The following is a 16,937-nucleotide window of genomic DNA, read 5'->3' on the forward strand; positions in this document are numbered from 1 at the left end:
CCCTCACTTGACGCCAGATTAACATAGTGACATTGCTTATGGAGATGAATGTAGCAATACAACTTAAGAAAAAGGAGCCAGAGAGGTAAAATCGAAAAGATGAGGTCAAGTAGCGGCGAGGGGTGTCGGATTCATGTGAGATAACCCTCAACCATCCGGACCTCGAATTTAGTTATAGTGGGTTAACATCTATATATGGTTCGGGTTAGACTATCCGGTGATTATGGTAAGTGTATATGAATAGATGACTTTCCTTGCGCACGCGTAGGTAAGAGTTTATAGAACGGTGTGATGAAAAAACTTTCAACTGTTGACTCGTTTGCGTCATAAGAAAGAGGAAGCATTTTAAGGCTCACGTATGGATTCCAAAATTAACCGATCAAAATATTCCTATTTCTTCAACTAGTTCATGTAATGTTTTAATCATTTTCGATGAAAACCAAAGTTGTCTAGGTATTAAAGAAGAGCCGGACTCAGTCGGAGCAGCTAAGGGATAGACGATGGTGGCTGTCCGTTCGCTCCTCTAGAATTCATATCATTTATTTTTGTTCTTATTTTGGTTGTTTGTTTGTTTGTTTGTTTGTTTGTTTGTTTTCTCTATGAAATTTTTTTTATTCTTATTCATACTTTAAACCTGAGAATACTTTTTAACATGCATTGGTGTATATTCATTTCCTGTAAGGAATAAAGTTTCATCTTTCAGCTAAGTTTCTCAACCGCAGTTAGAAATATGAAAGAAGAAACAAGAAAAAGATACTGTAAAAGGAAGTCAAGTTATGAGAAGGGTAAAGGGGGGGAATGGTAACCCTTCTCATACGGACCTCGAACTCCAAGTTAGTCTACGTTAACTTTTATAATTTCCTCTCCAAACGATTCAATAACTGTGGTGCACAATATTGGATATTGCCGTGAACACGCGCAGTACAGACAACGGTTCCATCTAAGTGTCCTCTGCGTTTTGACTAATCAATTGTGACGAAACGAAACAGAAATTAAATACTCTCTGACAATAAAAAAAATTGTAAAAATAACAATAAAAAAAAAAAAAATTCATTTATTCGGATTTACTGCACCAGAGTCACCTTACGACGGATCATATCCAGACTTCCGCTTAAGAGACTACGCGAACAACACACGATAACAAATTACACTAAATTGTAGGAGAATTGAAGAAATCTCAAAGTAGAATTAAAAATTGGCTTCATAAGCTTCCTCAGAGCTTTATATATATATCTATAGGACCTTCTTCAAAAACACGTTGCGCTCTTTCAATGATATAATGTAACTTTAAGGTCGACATGCAAAGTAGACGCGAGTACTGAATGCAAATTTTTGTTACGCTTTGATAGACCAGATGAAACCGTCTCAAAATTTTAATTTCGAGGCAACCGAATGTAAAGCTAGTTCAGTTTCGATGAAAATGAAATCCAAGGGTAGAACTGTAAAATTATTGTATTCATTACTGCTTACTATCGAAAGATCGAGCGAATAATTTTCATAGGGATCGTATTTGCATGATATCATGTTTTGGAACAAACAGCTTAAGGGCCACGTGTAACCTGGGTAACCACCTGACGTCATAGATAACGCAATCCCTATAAATCCCACGCTTTCGTTTTCGAAAGCTGCAGAATGTACGAAATAAAAAATTGCGCTATCTTGACAGTATTCTCTTTGAAGTGTTTTCCTTTTCTTATTCCGGCATTTTCTCTTAAATTTGTTTAACCTCAAAAATGAAAAGTCAGGTTAAGCCCGAGAGCTAGAATGTCAGGGCTGCTGTAATTATTTGCTAACCAAATGATCATGAACAAACAAATATGAATTTCCCTCTGACGATGCAAATGACACTGAGGAAAGACTCTATTTTTTGGATGGCGTCGAAGCGACATTTCTCCGGTTTTCATTCTCTGGGTAGAATAGTCAGTGCTGAGACCTTCCATAAAGCTTGTTACCATTCCTATAAGTACACTTCAAAGTTTACGCAGGTCAGAATTGGCAACAAAGTACCACGCAAGAACATATTTGAAATGCGAATTCGTTTGAATGTTTTGACGGAGGTTCCTGGTTCGTTAATTTATCGCTCGAGTAATTACGACAGAACATTTGATTTGCTGAAAGCGTAATGTCAGAAGTTATAATTCTCGTCAAGGCTATAGATCCCCTATTTTACCAAATTTATTGAACATGCTTGATGGTTTAAGCTAGCTTTAATTTCCAAATAGCGGCCGGTGTAATATTAAATGCGTTGAAAGATTTTGATCTGACAACCAATGACTCCTCTCCAACCTGTAAAGAGCTTTCAACAGATAGTAAAACAGAGATGAGGTCTAGTGAGTGGACGAGGGGTGCTGATTTCTAATGGGTAACCCTCGACCGTCCGGACCTCAGAAGTAGTGAGAATTATGAAGGTATTTATACGGTTCAATCTGTTCATCTAACCCTTGTGGTGCTCTACATGCATTAACGCAGGCGCAATTGAAATCAGAACCAATTAGGAAAAACTTAATTAACAATGCAAGGGACAGGGAGTTCAGAAGGTTGGTCATAGGAAGTTATGCATGGATGGATTTCTCTACCAAGTGAAGGTTAGGCGAGAATGATATCTTCTTGTTTTTATGTTGTGCAAAAACACTTTCTAAATAAATGCAAGTGTCAAATAATAAATAAATAAATAACTTAGCAATGAACATTCCACTGGGTGGCTCTTCTTGGCCACTGTTTCCAGATCGAATTGGAATTTAGAACGTTGGTTTTATGCGGTGGGAGGAAAACCGGAGGACCCAGAGAAAAACCCTCGGAGCAAGGACGAGAACCAACAACAAACTCAACCCACATGTGACGCCAGGTCCGGGAATCGAACCCAGGCCACAGTGGTGGGAGGCGTGTGCTCTCACCACTGCGCCATCCCTGCTCCCCCAAAGGCAAGGGAATACTGGAAGGTCGAATTATGGGCTGCAACACTCAGCTACAGATTTCCTTCCACGCGATCATTGTCAAAAGATGTATACTATTGATATATTTGGAGTTTTCGCTTGCTAGCGGGGCTTCATACCAGGTTATGTTTGTGACAATGATTGAAAGAAATGTTTGAACATAAACCTCGTCGCGTTTACTTTCTTCGAACCCAACCAAACAATAATGTCACAAAAGTGTTTCGCTAAAAGAAATGACATGGCAAATGTCCTCACAGTTAGCTAGACCTTTTTTTCACTCTTCTTTGAATGTCTTAGTTGTGTTCACATGAAGGAATAAGAATACCGCTGACAGGAAAACATACGACTGATTGAGGAACATTTATGATCCACTGCTATAGGTTGGAAATAAACATAAATACCTTTGAAGTCTCCCATTAGTAACCAAGCCTCAGATGCTTCAAGTGACACCACATTGCCGAGGTCTGGGTCAAAGACTACTTTCGCACCATTTTTTAACTCTCCTTGGACACCAGCACGCACGTCCAGGACCTTTCCAGCATCTTCACGGTCAAGTGGCCATTGATGATCACGATAAAAACCTGGAGTACAAAGGACAAAGTGGAACGTCCATTAAAAACTCTTAGGGTCCATATGGCTGTTCGAGTAAGAGCTGTAAAACCTAAACAAAAGTTTATGAAATGGCTCGGAAAAAAAAAGGTAAAAACACCAGCCTGATGGACGTCGACGAGTAAAATGAGAGTGACAAAATGGTAACTGGTTTTAGTTTGTATTGTTTGAAAAGGGAATGCGAGAGTTATAAAAAAATCACATTGTGTAAAAAAGAAAAACCCTCCAACCGCTACCTGTTCGAGACGTTCAGTTTGTAAAACAGAGTGCGATAGTAAAATTAGGGGTACGATAGTAGTTGTGAATGGAAAAAGCAGGAGGCCTGTGCCGGGTCAGAAAAATGAGGGAGGTTTGGGTAATAGAGAATCTCTCCCACAACCTGTTCCAGATGTTCAGTTAGCAAAACAGAGTGCGATGGAAAAAATTAGAGGCACGATAGTAGTTGTGAATGGAAAAAGCGGGAGGTCTGGGCCAGGTCAGAAAAATGAGCAGAACAATGGCCTTGCACGTGCGTTGTAAATCTTTGTAAATTTCTTTGCGTCTTCTGCAAAGCAAAAGCGTGAAATGACCAAACTTTACGTTGTCTGGAGAACGTGAGCGACGCCGGCTAATTTTATTTATAATTTCATTCTAATTTAACGCTGTGTTCCATATTTAGGTTTGAGTTTTGCCAGTGAGAAACAAACTAAATGACTATAGAGTATCGCAAGATTCGCAAGTAAAAAATAAGGACAGGTCATTTTTTAAAGGACGTTGTCCACAGCGTCACCGTTGTCGTTTCTTAAACTCCCTTTTTAAATTTTAACATCGCGCTCCTTTTTATAAGCGGGAGGTTTGGGCCGGTCAAAAAAATGAGGGAGGTTCGGTCGTGGTGCACTTAATTGCGTTCCTTGCACAGCCCAACCCAAACCCTCCTTTTTTCTTTCAACCCGACCCCGTCCTCCCGCTTCTAACCCTCTGCCGTTACTGCAGTGTTTTTACTTTTAGCGTCGCCCTCTGTTTTATCAACTGAAAGCCTGGGACAAGCTAATCTAAACCCTAATCACATTCGACACTTACCTGAAAATTGCGCAATTTTTATCAAAATGAATTGAAGAAAAACGTATATTGCTCTTTTTCGTTAAAGAGAAAGTGCGCTAATGAATTGCTGCTAATAACTACAACCTGATTTACAGTGGTGCAATGAGACTCAACAAAATGTTGCCGACATGTAGCGCAAAAAACTGAAGATACACGTGATATTTTCTCACAAGTTACCTCGCTAATAACTTCAGACAGCCATAGTGACGAGAATTGACAACTTGTACAAAGTTAAAAGTACTACACTTACTTGTCTGGTTCACAAATTCGTACTTTAGTTCGCCATAAGCAGAATTCTTATCGTCTTGATCTTTATCTACAGCAGTCACTTCACCAACAACTTTGCTGCTATCAACGTAAGAGCCCTGTAACAAGATGAATTCTTCCATTAATTTCAAATTCATTCACGAAAAAATTGGTATGCAATACGTATCGAGGACAAGTGCCGCATATCTCAAACTCACCTCTAACGCATTGAAGAAGAACTTGTTCTGAGTGAACATAGGAGTGTTGTCGTTAACGTTTTCAAGCTCCACGATAATTGTGGTATTCCTGGAAGTAATGATATGTAAAACAACATTAACTGTACCCTGAAGCCATTGTGGTCATCTTGACTGAGATCACATTTCTCCATTACTTCTTAGGGAGAGTCAGAGAATTGGTAGTTCGTTGTTACTCTTTGTGATTAATGCGTAATCTTTTGTGCGTCTCAAGCTTGCCCCAATAAGAAAGTGATCCAATGGTTGTTTGCTAATTATATTGTTTACAATAGTTGGCTTTTCTATGTCTCGGGTTGCTAGTAAAAAATGTTGAAGGACAAACATTAATCGAGACTGACGTCATCGGGCGAATCAGATTAGCAACGAAAGGTTTTTTTTTTTTTTCTTACTCGTTGGGGAAAATTAGACATTTTACATCTTTGTAGAGAACCAAGTTTGTTATTTAGAGCCACATTGTGAAACACCAAAATACCGACCCCGATAGAGGAGGCATCCCTTTGTCTGTTGCTGTAAGGGTTAGTGTGTATGTGTTTGGTTTTTCATCATAATCAAACGGTTGGTAACTTGATATGACGCCACTGGAGCTGTCCACAGTAAACTGAGAAGGAACCTATCATTGGAAAAAAAAAAAGAAGTTATTGTCAAAAAAGAAAATTTTCACCCTTGTATAATTCATTCTTTGACTAAGATAAAGATTTTTGGCTGATGGATTAATTCTCTCCACAAAACTAGAGGAGGATTTATTAAAAAGATACTCAAGAGGATGAAAATAAAAAAAAAAAAAATTGTGCAAGGCGCGGTTGTTAGATTTCATGCAGACACTGGCAGGAAGGGAGGTGACAGCGACAAGTACAGAATTTCAAACAGTGAAGTGCCATCTTTCTTTCTCTCCTTTGTTCTTGAACACAAAGGCATTCATGTAGGATTCACATATCTTTATTACATTATCTACATGGGTTATAAAGCTGTGCTTGCAGATAACTGGTTTTTTGATGGTTACCTATCAGATTTCCATTTATGTTATCTTATTCAAGAAAAGCAAAGCTTGGTCACCTGATCATTGCCTGAAGTGATGGCAAAACTCAGCTCTTGATTGGTGGAGGTGTCTCGATCGTTACTTACAGGACGTAAGACAACAGTACCTACGGGGGTATCCTCTGGAACTGTTACGGTGTACACAACTAGTATAGTGAAAGACAATGCGTTATGGTGTATAAAGCTACCACACTGGGATAGAGAATGTGTCGCGCTATAGTATGGCCACGGTTGTCATTAATTAGAAAAGGAAGGTCGGATGTAAAGTCGATAGTTTTAGAATAGAATACTTCGCTCAAAGTAAAGTTGCAAAATAATGTTTTTTTTTTTTGTTTTTTTTTTTTTACATCTTTTTTAGGGAAGCCCTGCAAGTAACATGGTGCGATATGCACAGCTTAAAGAAGTTTGAAATATTGCCGGGCTAACATTTTCAGAGCTCGTTAAGTTCAAATCCAAATTAAGCGCCATGAAAACGTTTAGTTAGCCCGAGATTAGTTGGCAACCGGGTTAAACACGAAGACGCGCTATAAAAGGAGCCTTAGGTCCCACTGGACCATTTGTCAATCAACCGTCGTGTGATGTAGAACTGTTAGAGTCAAGTCAACTTGAGCTACAGCTACTCCAAAGCAGTGAACAACGTGCGCATTCCTCAAAATTGTTTTATGTCTTCATCACAATACAAGAATTTTTGAGATTTGTATTTCCTTTCTCCAATGGAAACTGTCTTTATTTGTGGCGGTAAATTTGAGATCGAAGTCGGTGGTTCGCACGTTACCTCGTGCCACCATGCTGGTGGAAGTAAGCAATAGATATCTCATTAGCTCCTTTTGTTCGTCTACCAGCATTTGAATTTGACCCGCACACGTCAACGGTGAGTAACAAATGAGCCTAGGTCTTCCCAGGGAAGACTTCCTTATATAGCGCGCCTTCGTGTTTAAAAAACAACCCAGCCCTGTTAAGTGTTACATGACGTACCAGATTCAAACTCCGGTGGACTGTCATTCACGTCAGACACGGTGATGCTGACCTGTAATCAAGAGTGGAAAATGGGATGGTGGAATACTGCATTCAAAAACGAGTGCTTCGCTCACATTCTTTAGATAGAAACTTTGTCACTCTAAGCTGTAAATTCCTGTAATCGTAACTATGTCGTTTCTCCACACAAAACAAGGTCAACCAAAGCCTCACTCCTGTTCAAAGGTTTGCCAACTAATTATAAGCACTGACACAAATGTAAAATGACTCTTGCAATTTGTTTGTTGAGGATAAAAGATTCCATATCACCCGATCAGGTTATAACAAGTTCCGAATGAGTTACGTTCGACATGTAAGTGAAAAACAAACACTCCCACATGCAGTGCTTCTTCGCGACCGTAGAGACTGTTCCAAACATCTTAGCACACTCAAATGCCTATATAGATTATGGTAATCCCCACCTTTGTGGTGGAGTTAAATGAAATTTCTCCTCCGTCTTTAGCCATGATCTATAACACAAGAAAAAGAATACATGTTTTTTAAAGAGGTTACGAAGCAAACAGTTTCGTAAAGTTGAGTCCACGATCAAACGGCGAAAATAGTTTGAAATCAAGAAAATGAACCAATACCGTAAGTAAGAAAGAACTCTCGTTCCTCGGTGGATCTCTGTCAATGGAACTCTTCACGTAAATTACACCACTAAAGACATCAATGAAGAATCTCTCAAGGGTATTACCACTGACAATAGAGTACCTCAGAGCCATGTTTACATTATCATCGCGGTCTTGGGCGGAGAGTTTTAAGATGGCGGTACCAGTAGTGATGTTTTCATATATTTCAACGTGATACAAAGGGCTGGCAAACAGTGGTCTGTGGTCATTTGTATTCTAAAGAAAAGAAATGCATTTTCCATGCAGTCATAAAGCTGACCATTATATAAACTGCGAGACATCGATGCGCGCTAAAATCTTGCACCTCTTGCGCTCGAACGACATCAAGACCAGTAAAAACTGTCGTTTTTCGGTTTTACGGAACGCTGAAAATGCAGTACCGGGTATTGTCCTTTGCTGAGAAACAAGGACTTCAAATTTTGTCCTTCACTTGAGCTCATTTTCGATATTCTTTCAAGGCGTCTTTTAGGACGATTTTACAACGCTTTAAGCCTTTCCTCACTTAAACTAGCTTTCACATTCCCCACGCTATTCTCGCTATTCTTTGGTACAAAGAGAATTGTTGTGACTATCGGGAGCTTCTCACATTGATGATTGCCGGTTTCCTTTATTCTCATGGCCTGCACATTTGATTTAAGGTTGATACTGTAAGTAGAAATTAAAAGGTAGACACCCTTGGGGGACAATGGGTCAAAACCGTTTGGTGACAATCGAAGAACACAAACGTCTTATCTTGATCTCTCTAATTTAACAACAGTATGGCAAAACAAATTATCGAGATGTAATCTTTATGGCTATGATTGCGTTGAACCCGACTATAGATAACCTAGCAAGAATGAAGTAAGGGTAACGAAAGCCTTACCTCGACTACAACTTCAACCACCGTGGAATCGTCAAACACAACGCCATAACTGTTGTTACCATGGAGATCAGACACACGAATCAACAAGATATAGGAATCATGCTGTTCCCGGTCTAAGGGACCTGTAGTGGAAAGAGCACCGCTGACTGGATCGATGACGAAGCTGTTGTCAGAATCTCCAGATAGGATTGAATACAAAAACGCCGAGTTGATGCCAACATCTCGGTCTGTTGCCTGTATAACGAAGTCTCATTGGTTAGTTCAATAACAAAACACGCACATGAAAATGTCAGAACTGACTGAAGATATGGGTCATTATGCTAAGAAAACCCTCACTATTGTTTGCTTTTCGAGGAAGGAAATTTTGCGAGCTGAGAAAGATCTGTTAGAACCAGACTTAAAAAGTATATTTAATTTCTGTTATGTGTAGCATGTATAATTTCCTATCCTCGACGTAAGCAGAAACGATGTACATAACAGCAAATTTTTTCGGCGCCAGGAGAAACTTTCGATCGTCTAGAGAATCTGGCGTTCCGCCCCGTTTACCACAGTTTGCTGCAATTCACCTTGCTTCGATAATTCTGTGAAAGCGATTTTACCATAGAGACAAGTCAAAGAAGGCATGGGGATTCCTCCTCAGTGCTTGCGTCCAGACGAGCGTGTACCAAGAAAAGGATTTTAAAAACCTTACAAAAATGACTGTTACCAAATGAACCGGCTAACTTATGACAAGGTAAGAATTTTACAATTGTTATAGCTTCAGTAGTTCAGAAAAATTAAGAAAGAAGATGATGAAGTTCTGATAAGTTCGAGTAAATTATTAGGCGGGCGCCGCCAGAATGCATGGTTAGCGAGATATTGTAGTTGGCCATCCTTTGGAATACACATATAGACACATGTATTTTAAAAAATCCAGTATATTGGTAGAGCTCAATGGGTACAGCGCTGCACTAGTATCGCAGAGGTCAGTGGTTCGAATCTACTGCGAGGATCGTGCATCATACGTATCTATAACCGCAGTTCAAAGTACATGAACTTCATATATTCGTCGTATCTGATTTATCATCACGGGTTTATTACGAATCAACTTAACGGCCTGCTCCCAGTTGGCTTGTTAGCTCAATTGGTAGAGCGCTGCACTAGCATCGCAGAGGTCAATGGTTCGAATCCCGTACAGGCCTGATTTTTTTCAGGTCTGATTTTCGCTATTGCATAAATAGCGCTCTCTACTGCGAGGATCGTGCATCATACGTATCTATAACCGCAGTTCAAAATATATGAACTTCATATATTCATCGTATCTGATTTAAAACCAGGTCACCCAACATACCGTCAAATTCAAGATGACATGCGCTGGAAGTTGCTCTTTCACCGCTACAACGTAATGCCGCTTACTGAATACCGGACTGTGATCATTGACGTCAGAGACGTTTATCACAACATGAACTTCAGCCTGGAGATTGGAAAGACCTTTATCTTTGGCTAGAACCCGGATTTTATGTTGGTCAGCGGACTCGCGGTCTAATGCAGAGGTTGTCTTTATTTCGCCAGAAGAGTCGTCTATGGTAAATCTGGAAATTATTGAAGACAATGAAATGTAACTTTCGATCGAGCAATTTTTTTTTCAGATGAACCCAAAGTCGCCGTGAACCACTTAATAAACTAGTTACGACTAGTTACAACTGCTAAGCGAATAATGCTATTCAATGGGTTGGATGGATTTATGTACCAAAACATGAATTCTTATTCTTGAATTAAGTTTCCTCTTCACGTTATTTCCAAATGCTTGACGGCAAAAACTTATCACTCACTGAAGTGCCTTCATTCTTTAAATAACTCACTTTAAATAATCTTCTACCGGCTTAAGACTGTAAATGACCTCTGCATTTATTCCCTCGTCGGTGTCTACAGCCTGTAAAAGTGACAAATTCAAGTATCAAAAGACAAGTTTAATATGGCCTTGGAACTGAATTCAGTGGAATATTCGAACAAGGATAACATACAAAGTACATTTTAAAATAGCGGACGTTATTTATCTGTTTTCTTAGTTTGTAGAAGATAGAAAATCCTGTCTTCTACCTTTTGTGCAACGGCACAGTTTCAAAAACAAATTAAAGCAATACTACGTGTCTTAAAAAAAAAAATTGACTACGCACGCGGCGAGAGGAAACTGTAGATGACTTGAACGTTATGCGTTTAATAACGGACCAAACTGAAACCATTATTCAACTTAGTTTGGGAATATGAACTTACCGTGACAATTCCAACAGTCAAACCAGCTTTTCCCTCGTCCACTGAAAAGTAATACCCCTCTGGTTCAGTGAATACCGGCGCGTTGTCATTGACATCCGTGATATGAACAACCAGACTCTTTGTTGTTGACTGTTAAGAAGGAATCAGGTTGTTACTCAAGGAACTTCTTGCCTGGGAGGGGTAGGGGCGGGTCTTTACCGAGTCATAGCTTGTTGCTTATTGATAACTTAACCATAAACCTTAGTCTTATCTCGTGTAGAAAATAATTGCTGAGCTAATTTTTACTTGAATGGGATTATTTGTCTATTCTATCTCAAAGAAAACAACAACAACAACAATTGGCACGTATTTATAAAAGACACCATTTCAGAAACATCATATTCGCCGCGCGTTTATCAAATAACCCATTACTTACTACCTCGAATTTGAAATGAAACACATGATCTTTTCTTTTTAGGTAAGACGATAAATTTCCTATTTTTATAACTTTCATATTTCTATACAGTACTATTTTTATGACAAAACTACATTAGAAGCTTGGAAAGAATCTCACGAAAAGTTCACCTCAAAAGGTGCTTGGAGGCCTCAGATCTTAAGCATTTCATCTTCTAACAATGTTTGAGTTATTCCTATGTCGTCACTAACCTTTTTTCCCCCATCTTCGGCTGTGATTTGAAGAGAAAACTGGGCATTAGTTTCTCTATCCAGCTTTCGCAGAGTTGAGAGACTTCCGCTGAAATACAAAAATAGGAAAATTTTTCGGAATGACTCGATGCTCGTCTTTGCGAAAACATAGGTTGAATCCCGAGTGCTGGTTAAGCATATCTCATAAAGATACACTTGAACACAATTGGAGAGTACTGAGAGGAAACGAAACGTCATTCACTCGTGGCAGCACATAACGCTCCGATAGATAGATCAAAAGGAATTTATCTCATATCAAATCTCTATGACAACAATTACATTTAGTTAGAGACTATGTGGCCAAACCTAGCAACAAAACATGCAAAAATTAAGTATTTATTATCTCGCTATTCAAAAAATGTGCAGTTAAATTTCAACCGTATGATTTTAGCCATTTAAGTTCACAGTTCTCTTGATTAAGTGTCTTTCATACTTCTCACCCCTTCAGGGACTTGATCAGTCCGGACTGACTTGATCAGTCCGGACTGACTTGATCAGTCCGAAAAATTGGTTTGCTTGGATCTTTACATTATATTGCGACTGAAGAAACGAAGCATGAGTGGTTGGATGAAAATTTACCACCGAGAAGCCTGTTTCACCGACGCTACAGACTTTTTTAACAGATTTTGCTGAGATAATGAAAAAGTATTTCATATGAATTTTATGATGCTCTTACCTGTTGATATTCAAAGAGAAAGAATCGTTAGTATTCCCAGCGGAAATAGTGTAACTTACTACAGCGTTACCCCCTTCATCTGGATCAGCGGCCTAACAAACAAAAACATTGTCAATACTGTTGACCATCGCGACTTTCGATCCTTATGGTGTTGCCGTTCGGAGGCAAATAATAGTAAAAGATTAAATCCGGATTTCATTTGTTTTCTGAGTCGCTAGTTATCTAAAGCCCTTCAAATTGATTGGCTCATGGATGTTTACACCAAGAAATGGTTATAGTCAGTGGGAAAAAGGTAAAAGTGTGTTTTTGAAGATCTCTGTTACTGTGTCGGTCCGCATTACCAGTCAGTCATTAAGAGGATTATCAATCAGCTCTATGTAACGTGACTGCCTTAGACCAATCAGATTGTCGCATCACTATCGACATCTGTATCATCCCCACCTCCATAATCGTCATCGTCATTTTTCTTCTCATTTACTTCAACGTTATTATGGCAACGACAGCGTCAAGTGCTGTACTTGTGTTGGTAAAAATCCTTACCTGAACCCTGTATAAGACAGTGTTTATGGATGCCCCCTCGGACACACTTGTCTTGTTTGGTAAGTTTGTAAATCTTGGATTGTTGTCGTTTTCATCACTTATGGTTACCTCAACCCGGCAGTCTCCGAATCTGAACAGCGAAAAAGAATCTTTCATAATTCAAACATGATCAGAATAAATTGAACTTGTCAGGTGAAACGTCATAAAGACCGGCAGCTAAAAATTCAATCCTTTCTATAAACCAAGTGTTTTTACAGCCAAGAAACTGTAACTATGGGTTTTAAACAGGCATTTACATAAAAAAAATACAGGCATTCATTTCACTTCCAGCGTTAAAAAGAAAACGTGTGTAGTCTGAACAACTTTAGGACGTCATCAGCTACCATGCGTTTTTCCCATATACCTTACTTGGACGTAAATTGTAAATTTTTGGCTTAAAGTTTTAAGAGGACTTAAAAAAAGAGTCAGATCTGAGCAACTGCACACCTAACCCACCCCCCACCCCCCCCACTAGCCCCTCAACCCAACATTAACCTTCAACTTGTTATCAGTTGACTGTTGTTGTTGATCCAGGGAGGGAGGAGGTTTGTTATTTGAAGGATAATTTCTACCTTGCTTGTCCACTAATTGGCTGGTCTGTGGCGCGCGTGGTTAACTTGTAAAGTGCAAGGTGCTCGCGGTCAAAACTAGCCGTGGTATAGATACTACCGTTTATGGGATCGATAGTAAAGAACTTATAATGGTCATTAGCATCTGGAACAAAACTAAATCGGATCGTTCCACTTGGTCCCAAATCAGGGTCGGATGCAGTAATCTATGAATATAAAAAGAAATGTGAAAAACATATTTAATGCTAATTATATTTGCTCGGTATTTGATGTCATGTAAATTGCGTGACGAACTGCGTCCTTTCAGAATATCCACAGGAAGTGTAACATAACGTAGAGTAACATTCGTATAATGTGTGAGTTACTGATATGTCTGTGATTTGAGTCATTTTTTCGCAGAGTTACATCCAAATTGTTATTAAAAATCTTGGGAAAGTTCAAAGCAAAATTTTCGCCCTTGGTCGAGGCAAAATGCTGCAACACCACCTTCTGCTGGTGATCTAAAGGATTTAGGAAAATTCACTTTAAAATACGAGATAAATGTATAAATAACGAAACCCACTAAATAAACAAAGAGACTTGGCTGAGAGTTCTGCAGATCTGAGCACTTAACTCCTACATCCAGCACCAGAAAACTTCAAGGTTCAATAGACAGTCCTGAATTTTTATCTTTAAATATTTTTCCGACAAAGAATTTATCCGTGGCAGCGTATATGATTACAATTGAGCATAATACTGAAGAGAACTCTTTGGCGGAACAAAAAGGACAAAAGAAAAAATACAAAATCGGAATTCTTCGAATAAATGTTTCCTCAGCATCTTACCTTCACTACAAATGTGTTTCCTGGTCTGTTCTCTGGCACAGTAACCCTATAAACAGCTTGGGAACATTTTGGATTATTGTCATTCAAGTCTGTGACATTGACAGTGACAGATGCCACAGCTTGACGCTCTTCTGACGTCTTAGTTTCCTTTGCCACAACCTTAGATTAAACACAACGAAAAATCGATTGCAAATCAAAATTATGACACTGAGGTTTGTTGCACCATCCGGCAACGTAGGTGACTTTTCGAGATCGCGTTGCGAAACGGAGGTACATTGGAGGCAGATAGCTTTTCCAATTTGAGGACCCTTTTCCACGGAACCTAGAAGGGTCGAGGAAAGCGGATATATAATAATTCAGCGGTGCATGTTACCAGTTGGAGCAATCTTGGAATTCCTCCACCATTTTGGATTACCGAGAGAAGTCTGGAAAGAACATTAGTAACCGCCCAACAACTCCATCCGACCACATACCCCCACTTCCTTGAACATTTAATTACTTACGGATATTACAAAAGGTAAAACTCAAGTCATTGCACTGACCTGAAATGAATGCACATCCTCCGTTTCGCGATCGATTTCATCGTTTACCAAGATATATCCGGCAGGCGTGACGGTAAACTTTCCTCCAGCGCGTTCCAGGCTGTACGAGAACACTGCGTTATTTCCCTAACATCAACAGAATGATGAAACCAGAGAGGTAAGTCTTTTTAAAAGCCAGGCGGCCCATTACCGCCCATACCAGAAGAGCTGGAAGCATATACCGGTTTCTTTAGCACAGAGCGACCAGGAGTTTTGCTATTCCTTCTTAACGGAAAGGGAAGCTAATTTACCACAGGCAACAGCCAAAAGTTCAACAGATTCATTTCAGTCAAAATTTCATAGTACCCATCAAAGTTATCCTGAGATTTTTTAGTAGCCAGCAATACTGAAAAATATACAAAACTAAACAAAACTAAACAGCTTCTGGTTATCAATTGACTGCCCAATTGGCAAGAGCATCTTTTCCGCTAGCACCTATTCCCCCATGCTTTTAGTCATTTTTTTTTTCTTTCCCGTTTTAATTAATCAATCTATTCTATACGAAAATAAAACAAACGTTTCAAGACAAGTCTCCATAAACAAGAAGCCGATGAAAACGCCGACTTCGCCGGTGTTTTTAGAGAACACTGACTCACTCCATAGTGTCTTCATACAATCACCATGACACCTGAGTGTCTTGTTCGCCAGCACGACACAAAGACACAGTCAGTGCTCTAACCTAAACCTTTAAATCCGAAATCCAATGTACTACCAACAAGCTAAGGCAGCCTCGTCACACACAATGAAAGGACATACCACTAACGAGATACAAAAAACTTATTATTTTTTTTTTCAAGAAACGAAATCAAAATCGCATCAGTAAGAAAAGTTACTGAGAAAATATCTGTGCTACTTTACCTCGTCTTTATCCACGGCTGTAACTCTCATAACAGTCATTCCAAGTGAAGCGTTTTCTAAAATTTCTCCTGAGTAAGGTGCGTCGATAAAAACAGGGGAATTATCGTTTACGTCTTTCACGGTTATCTTCACGTTAGCATAAACTGGGTTGTGATTAGTTGAAGTGGCCTGCAAGATGAAAATTAATTTCAGGGCACTGAACACAACATATTTTGTATCTGAACGTCCAGATTGAACTATAAACCTTTTAGTCTCTTCCTCGCAGCTGCTGCACCTGTGACGACAAGCAACTGAGTACGCTCTCCCAAATGTTTCGGAACAATCCCAGCTCCTAAATACCTCCAGCTTTTCTTACGGTATTTTTTATGTGGAAGCCAATTTGACCCACGATTTTGAGTAAAAGAAATTAAATGAGACGAAGAGATGGGAGGTACTTGTGGCATCCTTCGAATCGCAGAGAAAGCGAAGGAGGTCTGATGTTGGTCCGGCCGAAGTGGAAGGACTACATCACTGCTCTCCTTGCCACCCGGAGTAACGGGTTCCATTGGTAACGCCCGATAAACTGACCCATTAAGTCAAACCTGATACTTTTGTCAAATTACTCACCCCAACTCTCAAGTTATAAGAGTCCGTAGTTTCTCTGTCTAACGAGCCATTCACTGTTATCACTCCTGATATGCCAAGTATGGTGAATACGCTGTTAGGGTTCGTATCTTTAGGAGGAAAATGATATAAACACCGATCAAGCCAAGAAACCTATTTCTCGATCTGAAATTAACGAGCGAACATCATCATCAGCTTTAAGGTAAAACCTGAGGCAAAGATGACTTCTGCACAGGTTAACGAAACGTCATTCACCATCACTAACACCAGGAAAGGATGAGATTTCACTCTCTCTTGTTTCAAAACAATTTCTTTTAGGATCGCCCTGACTCAAACAATCACACTACTTTATCAAATCCACTTTTTCCTTGTTATTTCCAACAAGACTCGTGAAAATTCATCAAAGTTCATCGTCTGATGAATTTTCATGATTTATAATCTTTGGTCCGTGTTTTCGATTTCAAGATTTTAAACGCATTCTATTAAGTTTCTTACTTGTATCTATGAAGTATTCCACTGGTGCATCCAACATCTTATCTCCGTCACGTGCTGTAACAGTCGTGACGTAAGTACCCTGTACGGTAAAGTATATTCCCAAATAACTTCAGTATAAGCATACCAAAGTAATTCGTTTGTATCTAGTAA

At 39.3% G+C, this 16,937-nt stretch overlaps 1 protein-coding gene and 1 non-coding gene across 2 annotated transcripts in view; one reads left to right on the forward strand and one right to left on the reverse strand.

Annotated features, from left to right (window-relative positions):
* The window catches only part of LOC111328931 (cadherin-23-like), a 63,487-nt gene that overhangs the window by 40,237 nt on the left and 6,313 nt on the right, over window positions 1-16,937 (reverse strand). The window contains exons 9-29 of the mRNA XM_088754385.1: window positions 16,788-16,866; window positions 16,296-16,402; window positions 15,690-15,857; window positions 14,793-14,918; window positions 14,251-14,409; window positions 13,430-13,632; window positions 12,819-12,948; window positions 12,279-12,370; window positions 11,564-11,651; window positions 10,919-11,047; window positions 10,507-10,577; window positions 9,996-10,236; window positions 8,666-8,899; window positions 7,762-8,019; window positions 7,594-7,641; window positions 7,133-7,184; window positions 6,176-6,303; window positions 5,599-5,732; window positions 5,087-5,174; window positions 4,873-4,987; window positions 3,335-3,514 (exon numbers count right to left, since the gene is read on the reverse strand). Of these exons, the coding sequence (XP_088610511.1) occupies window positions 3,335-3,514; window positions 4,873-4,987; window positions 5,087-5,174; window positions 5,599-5,732; window positions 6,176-6,303; window positions 7,133-7,184; window positions 7,594-7,641; window positions 7,762-8,019; window positions 8,666-8,899; window positions 9,996-10,236; window positions 10,507-10,577; window positions 10,919-11,047; window positions 11,564-11,651; window positions 12,279-12,370; window positions 12,819-12,948; window positions 13,430-13,632; window positions 14,251-14,409; window positions 14,793-14,918; window positions 15,690-15,857; window positions 16,296-16,402; window positions 16,788-16,866 (2,830 nt within the window). The remainder of the gene's footprint in view (window positions 1-3,334; window positions 3,515-4,872; window positions 4,988-5,086; window positions 5,175-5,598; window positions 5,733-6,175; window positions 6,304-7,132; window positions 7,185-7,593; window positions 7,642-7,761; window positions 8,020-8,665; window positions 8,900-9,995; window positions 10,237-10,506; window positions 10,578-10,918; window positions 11,048-11,563; window positions 11,652-12,278; window positions 12,371-12,818; window positions 12,949-13,429; window positions 13,633-14,250; window positions 14,410-14,792; window positions 14,919-15,689; window positions 15,858-16,295; window positions 16,403-16,787; window positions 16,867-16,937) is intronic.
* Window positions 9,774-9,846, forward strand: Trnaa-agc (transfer RNA alanine (anticodon AGC)). The gene has a single exon. It is a non-coding gene; the product is annotated as a tRNA-Ala (tRNA).

This window comes from Stylophora pistillata, chromosome 3 (assembly GCF_964205215.1).
Source record: "Stylophora pistillata chromosome 3, jaStyPist1.2, whole genome shotgun sequence".
Classification (NCBI taxonomy): domain Eukaryota; kingdom Metazoa; phylum Cnidaria; class Anthozoa; order Scleractinia; family Pocilloporidae; genus Stylophora; species Stylophora pistillata.